Source organism: Orycteropus afer, unplaced genomic scaffold, assembly GCF_000298275.1.
Source record: "Orycteropus afer afer isolate SDZICR_OR568_19922 unplaced genomic scaffold, OryAfe1.0 scaffold00192, whole genome shotgun sequence".
NCBI classification, from domain to species: Eukaryota; Metazoa; Chordata; class Mammalia; order Tubulidentata; family Orycteropodidae; genus Orycteropus; species Orycteropus afer.
In genome coordinates this window covers 4,458,005-4,468,979 of record NW_006921779.1, presented here as the reverse complement: position 1 = coordinate 4,468,979, position 10,975 = coordinate 4,458,005, and the positions used below count along the sequence as shown (strand labels likewise).

The window sequence follows — 10,975 nt, the reverse complement described above, 5'->3', positions numbered from 1 at the left end:
CGCTGTCCCCATTTCTGTCGCACCTGGATGGCCCCGGGCTGTCAGCTTAGCCCCACTGCCACGGCTGTTGAGGCCCGCCCAGCCAACCCCCGCCCGGCCACCCGCCCCGCGACCCCCGTCCTCACCTTCCCCCGGTGCTCAGCGCTTCTCGCCCATAGTCCTTAGCCCTGAGCCGGGGCTGCTCCGCGCTCCGTGCCGGGGGCCCGGGGCCGGGCCGGGGGCGTGGGAGCCGCTCACCGCCGTCTCCCAGCGTAGCCACCCGAGCCGCCGCCGCCGCATCCCTCCATGGCTGCGGCGCCCCCACCTGACAACGGAAGTGACGCACTACCACCCTCCTTTCTGGCCCAAGCCGCAGCCCCGCCCTTCACCCCGCCTCCGTCCCCTTGCCTGTGTCTACAACACCACGGCCTTCGGATTGGGTGCCATCTTGACGACGGGCGGAAGCCTTCGGGCATTAGGCCAGAATCAGATTGATGATTGGTTCGGGGTGGGTTCTGGATGGAAACCTGCGAACGATTGGAGGCTGAGACTCTAAAGGGGCGGTACTTACCGCTCATCTATGTCTGCGGTGAGGCGGGGACGGAGGCACCGACTCCGCCCTAACGCCACCGAACCTCTGGTGCCCTACACTCGCCCTGCCCGGGTCGGAGAAGTCTTGAGCAGTTGGAAGATGGCCAAATGCAGTGTATTTATTTGAAAAGTGGCTCTTCCTTGATCCCCATTTTCCGGTTTCTGGAGCTCTCTGGGTAGAGCCCTGCAGTTAGGCTCAATAAATGACAGGAATTCCAGTTGCAACCCTCAAATTCATTCCCTCCTAGGCCCCTCTCCTTTGTAGAAGCCCGTAGGATGGTTATCTTCACTCTGGAGATTCCTGGAGTCTTGACTAGGGAGGTTTACAGTGAAAAGTTCCTATTAGCTTTTCCAGTCATAGAACCTCAGTCCCTCCTGCTGCAGTTTCGGTCCCTTTCTCCTCCTCCAGCAACCACGCCCTCCGTGAATCAGCTTCTTGCACCAGCAGATGAGCCCTTTAAAGGGATTGCATCAGGCTGGTGACTCACTGGGGCCCTCTGAGAGCCTGGCTTCCCTCCCCTGGCATGCAGAAGCAGTTAGAAGGGCTTAGTGGCAGCAGGACTCTCAGCCATAGTCCCAGTCCTTTGTCTCAGGTGTGAGCCAGCATACCTGCTGCATATGACTAACCCCTGGGTGCTTTCTAGCTGTCCCCTGGATCATTCTGGGTCCATGTGTGGGCACACGTGTCTGAGCCGGTGTGCACTGCTGGCTTTTCTTTGAGCGTGTGGCCAGGGACTTACATTTATGTGCATTTGTCATCACCACACAGGCAGTGCCAAGACATGAGAGTTGGTGTGAGTGAGGGCTGGTGGCCTCTGCCTGTGTCCCTTTGTCTCTCTGACTGCCTGGTGCCCACTAAGATGATCAGGTTGGATAACAATAGTAACCAGAACAGCTCCTGTGAACCATTTGAGAGACATTGGCATCTCCACATGGGAATTAGAAGTCTGTTTATAGATAAGGAAGCTAGAATTCAGAGAGGGAAAGTAACCTGTCCAAAGACACACAACTAATGATGACAGGGCTAGGGTATGAACTAAGTCTGGTAGATTCCAAAAAGTTTGGATGTGAATCCTTGATGCATAACCAAAAAGCTGGGTGATTATGTGAAAGTTCCTTAATCTTCCCAGTCTGTCAAATAAGGGACAAAGACATCGTGGAATCACTGTGAGGATTTAGTGAGTTATGGAAACAGCTTCTCACTGTACCTAGTGAGTGTTCACACTCATCTCGGTCAGAGCTTAAATGAGGTGAATGACCAGAAGACAAGCATAAAGACGCTGGCCCCTACCCACCAAGCTCCTCTCTCTGACAAAGGGAAAAGCCTAGGGATTCCGGAAGCCCTGACAGGAATGAGTTTTGGGTTTTCCAGAGCTCTAATTATCAGCTAGATGAGTCACTTGGGGCTGACACCACCACCCCCACCCCCAGGAGACTCTCAGCTGATTCAAAATACAGGATTTTAACAAAGGAGAGGAGGAAGAGAAAGAGGGGAGGAGAAAAGGTAATGCATAGAAACTGAAGGCACCAGCAGGAGGAAGCGAAAAGCTGTCATCAGGACACCAACATGGCAAGACTGCTCAGACACACACACACACACTGTGACACACTTTTCTGCTTGCTCTCCAACTCTGGGCATACTGGAAGACAGTGCTGCCATAACAAAGTGACGCCTGTCACAACAGCACGAGATGGTTGCTTGATGAGGTATAGAGGCAGATCTGCCTATTACAGGAAAGATCTTCAATCTCCAGGGGCTTCCGTTCTCGAGTTCAAAAGCCCTAGCAAGCTGTACTTACTGGAGAACTCAGCAGCCATCTTTGTGGACCTATGACCTTCTCATCTCTTAAAATATTTTCCCTCCACGCAAATCTCATATTTGCTAAGATTTTGTTTCCTATACAACCTACGTCAAGTCATTTCTTCCTTTTTGTTTATGACAGCCTAGTATTACAGCAGGAGCTCTGGTAGCATAGTGCCTAAGGCACCTAACTGCTAACCAGAAGGCTGGCAGTTCAAACCCACCAGCCACGGTTCAAACCCACCAGCCATTTCCCGGGAGGAAGGTTGGGCAATCTACTTCCGTAGTGATACTGCCTCAGAAACCCAAGGAGGTGTCACTATGAGTCGGGTCTGATTCGACAGCACGTAACAACAACAACAGTATGACAGCTATAAGAAGCTCTGGTGTTGTAGTGGTTAAGCCATTTGTTTGCTAACCAAGAGATTAGTGGTTTAAACCTACCAGCTACTGTGTAGAAGAAAGATGAGGCAGTCTGCTTCCATAAAGATTTATAGCCTTGGAAACCCAATGGGGGTGGCTATGAGTCAGAATCAATGGCAGTGAGTCTGGTTTTGGTTTGAGTCTTAAAGTCATTAGAGCTGAGCTTTTACTTAGCAGGAGCAAGACAGTGTGACTATAACACACTGTGTTGTAATTCCAGCCCAAAGTGCCCTGGTAAGCCAGCTTGTTCACATTCTGGGTGCTGTTTCTCTGGGTCTTTCTGGAATATTGGCAAGAACTCAAGGGACCCCTGCTGCCCTACAGCTGAAGACACTAGACTGGAAATCACTTCACTGGATGTTCTCTCAAGTCCCATCCCTCTCTTCCAGGCTGAGAGTTGGAGGTGCTGGGTCCCTTGCAAGCCCTGGGGAGATCTAAACTTCAAGCTGCAGGCCCACCAGGATGTCCCCAGAGCCCTGGTAGTCCCCTGCTCCCAAATGAGGGACACCTCAGTATTCTCTCTCTAGGCACAGGGTGGAGGGACAGCAAAGAAAATATGCAAGACATTTCAACATGCCACCTGAACACTCAGAATCCCTAGGGGTTGTCATCAGCTGGGACCCCCCCATGTTGGCTGAAGCCACAGACAGGGGTAATATGTACAGGCTTGAACAAAGGCATGGCAATGAGTGACATAAAATCTGTCCTCTGGGGAGGATGTAACATGTTGAAATATGTCTTTCATCTTTTCTTTGGTGTCCTGCTGCCCTTTCTTTATGCAGATAGTTCAGCTATTCTGCTTTTGTGATTTCAGGAAAGATGACCCACAGAATAGAGTCAATTTTTAGCTTCTGAATTCCAGAAGCCTAGCCTTCAGGAATGAATGGAAAGAATTCCTGTGCAGAGATACGAATTTAGAAAACTCTGTATCACTGGATCTGGGCGACTGAGACTTGGAGGCGTTCCTGACAGCAGAGGAGCTTCTCCTCAGGCTCCTAGCTGAGGTTCAGCTAGGTCTAGGGGATCTGAAAGAAGGAGCTGTGCTCCTTTTCCTGTGTGGGACACCAGAGAGGTAACAAGACCCTCAGAAGAAACAGCTGTGTGCTGCATTTGGGCAAAAGGGCCTCACTAACCAGATCAACTAGTTGCCATGGAGTTGACCCACGTGTATCAGAGTACTAACTGTGTTCCACAGAAATGACAAGACAGCTATAGTAAAGACTTGGGTTCTTATCCCCACAGCTCCCTCTTGCTTGAGGACCCAGACACTCTCAGAATCTGAGACTGATTTCTTGTATTGGTTGAGCTCCCTGTCTGAGGTGAGGGGTCAGGATACTCCAACCTCTCCACCTCAGGAAACAGAAATGAAACGCACACCTTCCACAGGGGATTTGAAGAGAAAAACCTGAACTGACTGAAGTACTCCCCTAGGACAGTTCTCAGTTTGCTGCACATTAGAATCACCTGGGGAGCTTTAAAATCGTCCAAGGTAATGATACCACCTTGGAAACCCAAGGAGGGGGTCGCTATGAGTCAGATCCGACTCGATGGCAGTGTGTTTGGTTTTTGTTATTTCTACAAAGTAGATTGTGCAGTCTTCCTCCTGAGGAATGACTGGAGGGTTTGAACTGCCAGCCTTCCAGTTAGCAGTCAAATGCCTTAGGTACTATGCCACCAGAGCTCCCGTAGAAATGCAAATTCTCAGCAGGGGATTGAACCAGAATGAACCAGTCAGGAGTCCTGGACCCAAGCCTGTTTCTTTTAAAGCTCCTCAGGTGATTCCCACACCCATCTGAGTTTGAGAACCAGTGTCTTACTACAGGCATACTAGACTATCACAAAAAATATCCAAATAAATATTGCAATAAACTGATTGACATGAATATTTTGGCTTCCCAGTGCATATAAAACTTAAATACTTAATCTATTAAATATGCAATAACATTATGAAAAATGTTTGAAATATTGTCAGAATTACCATAATGTGACAGAGAGACACAAAGTGAGCACATACATGCTGTTGGAAAAAAGGCGCCAATAGACTTGCTCGCCGAAGGGTTGCCATAAACCTTCAAGCTGTTACAAACGCAGTATCTTCGAAACACAATAAAACAAGGTATGCCAATACATAGGAAAGGCAGGGAGCCCCACACATAGGGAAAGCACGAGTCATGGACTTTGTAGCCAAGTTTAGTCTTCCGAGAACATGAACACAACTGCAAGAGTAAAGGGGACAGTTATGGGTGGCTCAGGTCAAGTTCATTTAATAATCCTCATCAGCAGAGGGTTGAAATTAAAACTATTTGGCAGATTTTGATCAGTAAATCAGGGACTCAAATGATCAAAAGAGGGGACTGTCATCTATCCCAAGGCCACAAAGAGATAAGATTCTGGGTCCCAGGGTATTTGGGAGGTAGAGCTCTGTGAAAGGCAGCTATGACAGGACAGGAGGTGTCTATCTGACAGCAATCTCTGGGCTGGCTCTGCTCCCTTCTCAGGCTCAGGGCAGGGAGGAATGGCAGAAACCTGAAGGAACCTGAGTAGGGGCTCAGAGGTGCTGAGAGGAAAACCTCATTTGTGGGTTTTGGAGGAGAACTCCTGGCGGCCCTGGCCACCGAAGTTGCGCACCCGATGGATGATCTGCAGCTGTTGCTCGATGGTAGCGGTGATGTTCACGTCATCTGGGATGTGGACATAGCGGACGTTACGGCCTGTCACAAAGAGGTCATCCAGCTCAACCTGATGTCCCCAACGGTCCGTGTAGGTGACATTGGCCAAGCGGATATTCATGAATGCATCGACGTTGTCTATGCGTCCTCGGGCAACACTCTCATCCCGCAGGTCCACAGTGGTTACCTGGCCCTGGAGGCCCTGCAACAGGATGATCAGGCTGTTCTCAGAGATGGTTCGCTCCTTCACCGAGTGGCTCAACGCCATTCTTCAGCACCAACTGGCTGCTTGCTATGGGCAAGAGCACACAGATGGGAGCTGTAGCAGCTGGGGGGGCGGGGGTTGTGGGCTATCCAGCTGCCAACTCACCCAAACCAGGTTCTAGCACAAAACCCCCAGCAGCAGACCTCTCCAAGCCAGCCCCACCTCTTCAACTTTTGTGTTAATGAAGTCAGGCTAATGGGAGCCAGGTACTTCATGTATGTATCTCATAGAATCCTCACATCACCTTGTAAGGCAGGGAGTATTTACACCAATTTTACAAATGAGGAAAATATGGCTAGGAGAGGTTAAGTAACTTGCCCAAGGTTACACAGTTGCTAAGTAGAGGTATTGGGATTCAAATCAATGGCTGCCTGACGCCAAACTCAACACCAGTGGCTCTGAACCAGCACTAAACTTTAGAATCTACCTGGCAAGCTTCTACCTGGCTACCACACCCTAGAGATCTGATTCATTTGGTCAGGGGTGGGGCCCGGGAATCCTATTTTTAAAAAGTTCCCCAGGACATCAAGCTCAATTGGCATAACATACTACACGAAACACTGTTCCACCTCCTACTTTGGCGAGTAGCGACTGGGATCTTAAAAGCTTCCAAGCAGCCATCTAGATGCAAGGATGTGTCTCTCCTCATCCAGAGCAAAGAAGAATGAAGAAACCAAAGATTCATGGAAACAGTTAGTCCAAGCAAATGGTACACTATGCGATCCTCAGCCTATTCAACTATGAGACCAGAAGAACTAGATGATACCCGGCTACCACTGTCAACCACTCAGAGGGGGATCTATGGAGGAGATCCTGGATAGAGAGGGAGAACAATGTGGAACAAAACTCAAAATAGTTTGGGAAAAAAAAAAATGGGGACCAGGTTTGCTGGTCTGATAGAGCCTGGTGGAACCACTGAGACTATGGTCCCTAGCTGCCCTTCAGGTCTGGAATTGAACCCACTTCTTCCAGCCAAACAAAAGACAGGCATAAGAGTTGAACATTTACCTGAGGTAGATACACTCCTTGGAGAGAACCACCATGGGAGAAAGAAGGGCTGTGTATGCACAGGGAGACAGCTTAGGGGGCAGGAGTGCATGGAGGGATGGACACAGTGAAGAGGTAATTATGGGGAGGAAGTGAGAGGGAAGCTGTTGCATTGGGGTAAATTGTAGTCAATATCATGAGACAACGTATGTGTGAACTGCTGTATGGAAAGTGAGTTTGCTCTGTAAACTTTCACTCAAATCACACACACACACACACACACACACACAAGTTCCCTAGGTAATTCTAATGTGCAGATAAATTTGAGAACCACTGCTCTAGTTTGTAACCTTGCCCCTCTATCTGTAGACCAGCAGAGACTAACAGTTTCTGCATCTCTTGAGCATGTAAAAGAAATGCAGACTCTCAGTCTCACCCCCAACATACTGAAACAATATGCATTTTACCATGAATTGTAGGTGAATCATATGCACACTAAAGTTTGAAAATTATTAGTCAACACCAGTTCTCCAACTTTAGTGAACATCAGAATCACCTGGAAGACTTACTGAAGCACAGGTAGCAAGACCTTACCCCCGGAGTTTGATTCAGTAGGTCTGAGGTAGGTCCTAAGAATGTGCATTTCTAACTAGTTCCCACATGGTGATGCTGCTGCTGGTCAGGGGCCCACAAATTTATTTATTTTTAATTTTTATTGTTATTTGGGTGAAAATTTACAGAGCAAATTCACTTTCCATACAGCAGCTCACATATACTTTCTCATGACATTTACTGCATTTCCTCACAATGCAACAGCTCCACTTCCTCCCGATAGTTACCTCTTCCCTGTGTCCTTCCCTCCCATGCACTCCTGCCCCCACCCCCTGTGCATACACAGTCCTTCTATTCTCCCATGCTTGATCTCTCCAAGGAGTGTATCTGCCTAATGTAAATGCTCAGCTCATATGCCTGTCTTTTATTTGGCTGGAAGCCACAGGAATGGCTTCAATTCCAGACCTGAAGGGCAGCTGGGGCCATTGTCTCAGGGGTTCCACCAGGCTCTAGCAGACCAGCAAACATGGTCCCGTTTTTTTTTTTTTTTTAAATGATTTTGAGTTTTGTTCCACACTGTTCTCCCACACTATGCAGGATGTCCTACATAGATCCCCCTTCGAATGGTTGACAGCGGTAGACAGTGGTAGTCGGGCACCATCTAGTTCTTCTGGTCTCATAGTCGTACAGGCTGAGGATCACATGGTGTTCTATTTGCTTGGACTGTTTCCATGAATCTTTGGTTTTCTTCATTCTTCTTTGCTCTGGATGAGGAGAGACCCATCCTTGCATCTAGATAGTTGCTTGCAAGCTTTTAAGATCCCAGTCGCTACTCACCAAAATAGGATGTGGAACAATGTTTTGTGCAGTATGTTATGCCAATTGAGCTTCATGTCCCCTGTGACTATGGTCCTGATGGGGCACATACTTTTGCGAATTACTGGTCTATACCATGGAGTTGCCAAATAAGCGGGAATTTAGGTAATTAATTGAAAAAATGGTAGCATACAATGCACATGGATTTTTAAGGTAGAGAGAGCTGGGTTGGAATCTTCACTCTACCCCACTAAGTCTAAACCTAGGACAAGTTATTTAATGTCCCTGAACCTGTTTCCACATCTATTAAACTGTATGTTAAATGTGCCTAACAGAATCACACTACATTGAGTGCACCTTTGCTTTCAACATGCCCAGATTTTGTATTAATGTGACTATGTCTTTTCTATCCTCTACCTCAGACCTTTAGTTGAAGGTGGTGAAACTTTCTTACTTACAACCTCACTCGGAATCCAGGCTAAAGTCGTGTAGGCTGGCACCAAGTGTGGCGAGCCAGACTACATCATTAATGGATGAGAGTGGGAGCAGGGTCGTGGGAAGTCTACTGACTCCATCTACCCTACAGGTTTCAAACTGACAAGTCTGTCAGCAAGCAAGAGTTCTGGGGGCTCCAAAGATCAATCACTGGATCTGGAGTCAGGCCAGGATCTGGGTTCAAGGTTAGGTTTCGCCACTTCCTAGAAAAGAGACCTCGCGCAAGCCACTTAGCTTCTCTAAGCTTGTTAACCCATCGGTAAAATGGGGATGACGACGCCCCTTTACTCACAGTGTTGTGGAAGTGGGTTTGGGGAGATGAGCTAAACGCAGTAAATGGGAAGAAAACGCTTTCCTTTCTCCTCCGTCGTCTTCCGGGTTCCTGGACTCCCACACTGCAAATACCAACACACTACCGATCCGAAACGCGCAGGATTCCTTCCGCTTTCCCTGTTCGGGTAGCTGCCGAAGCTAGCCGATTCCTCGATAAGCGGCCTCCAGCCGACAGTAGCCGGCCCGAGAAGCCATGACACCGATGGGACCACTCTATCCTCCGAGAGCATAGAGAGGGCATCCGTACGCAAGGTTCACGTCACCGCGGGAAGTGTCGGAAACTACAATCCCCAGAATGCCTAGCGAGGCGCCGTAGCTCCGGCTCTAAGAACCTTGGCTTACGTCATTGTATTCTCTGTTATTCATTCATTCATTCAGTAAACGTTCATTGAGTCTTCACCATGTGCTAGGCACCTTTTCAGGCACTGGGTATACAACAGTGACTAAGCCGACAAGCTCCCTAATCTCACAGCACTTAAATCTACTGGTGACGGGTAGCGGGGCTGGGGACAGAGGAGAGTCGAAAATAAGAAAATAAGAAAAATATAAATTTCTTCAGAGAATTAAAAGAAGGTGGTGCAATAATGAAAGAGTGGCTATTTTGAAGGGCAGGATTTTCTGAGATGACATTTAAGCTGAAGTGGATGACATGAAGTCAACCTTGTTAGAATCAGAAGAGCACTGCAAGCAGTTTTGCAAAGCCATGCAAAAGGCCTGGTGGAAATGAATGTGACAATTTGGAAAAACAGAAAGACCAGTGAGGCTGGGGAGAGTAGTGTGAGAAAAGGTCTGACAGCAAGACAGGGACAAGAGCATTTAGGGATTTGTAAGTCAAGGTAAGGAGCTTAGATTTCATGGTTAGAAGTACAGACTCTGGAGACAGTTGTTGGGTGCCATCAAGTTGGTTCCGACTCATAGTGACTCTGTGTACAACAGAACAAAACACTGCCTGGTCCTGCCCATCCTCACACTTGTTGCCACGTTTGCATTCATTGTTGCAGTCACCGTGTCAATCCATGTTGGATCATCCTCTTTTTTGCTGACCTTCTACTTTACTAAGTAAGTATGATGTCCTTCTCTAGGGACTGGCTCTACCTGATAACATGTCCAAAGTGTGTGAAATGAAGTCTCACTTCTTCCAAGACAGATTTGTTCATTTTTCTGGCAGTCTATGATATATTCAATATTCTTTGCCAACACCTTAATTCAAAGGCACATCAATTCTTCTATCTTCGTAATTCATTGTCCAATCAGTATTTCTTAAAGTGTGGTTTGGGAACCAGTTGCCTCAAAGTGATCTGGGGTGCTTGGTAAGCCCCACCCTAGACGTACTGAAGCAGAAGCGGAGCCCAGGAATCTGCATCGCTAACAACGCACAATAGAATTTCAGGCCCACTGTCCAGTCAGACTTGGCCACTCAGCAGTCTCCGAACATGCCCTCCAGTCTTGTCTCTGCCTTGGCTATTCTGCTCCATCTGCCTCAGACCCTCCTTTGTTTATCCTTTGATGTTAAAATCAAACCCCTCTTTCAAAGTCTAGTTCAATTTCTGCTCCTTTCTGAAGTCTTCACTGATCATCCCAATTGGTAATGATGTCTTTCCTCCGATCCCTGTACATGTTGCTTGCACCTTTCCTAGTTTGCTTGTTACATATTGATTCACCAGAGTTATTTATATAAATCTCACCTTCTCTGCTAGTCTCCTGAGTATTGGGACAGGGAGAAGGCCTGAGGAGGTACAAATATTTCACATTGTAAGCCACAGTTGTAACAAGGAGCACTAGTTTTACAAATGAGGTGAGAAGGTGATACGGATCTGAGTGAAGATGCTGGCAGATGAACAGGAGGGATGAGTGTTAAAGACCCTAAAAAGAGGAGGTTGATGCCTGTGGAGGATATCTCATTTTTGGCTACTCGGGAACTGACCTCCTATCCTCCTGTTTGGGAGAATCAGACATTCTGTGAATTTTGGTGGGAGGTGGGGTTCTGCTTCCCACTACAGAAGATTGAAGGGCCAGATATTGTCTCTGATCCTTGTTAGCTACCATGTGGGCTTGTGACCTAAA

General features: G+C 47.9%; 1 protein-coding gene across 1 annotated transcript; it reads right to left on the bottom strand.

The window, feature by feature from the left end:
- Positions 1 to 5,365: 5,365 nt before the first annotated feature.
- Positions 5,366 to 5,731, bottom strand: LSM10 (LSM10, U7 small nuclear RNA associated). The gene has a single exon (XM_007947633.1). It carries the CDS (start codon positions 5,729 to 5,731, stop codon positions 5,366 to 5,368), a length of 366 nt encoding a protein of 121 aa, XP_007945824.1.
- Positions 5,732 to 10,975: the final 5,244 nt, after the last annotated feature.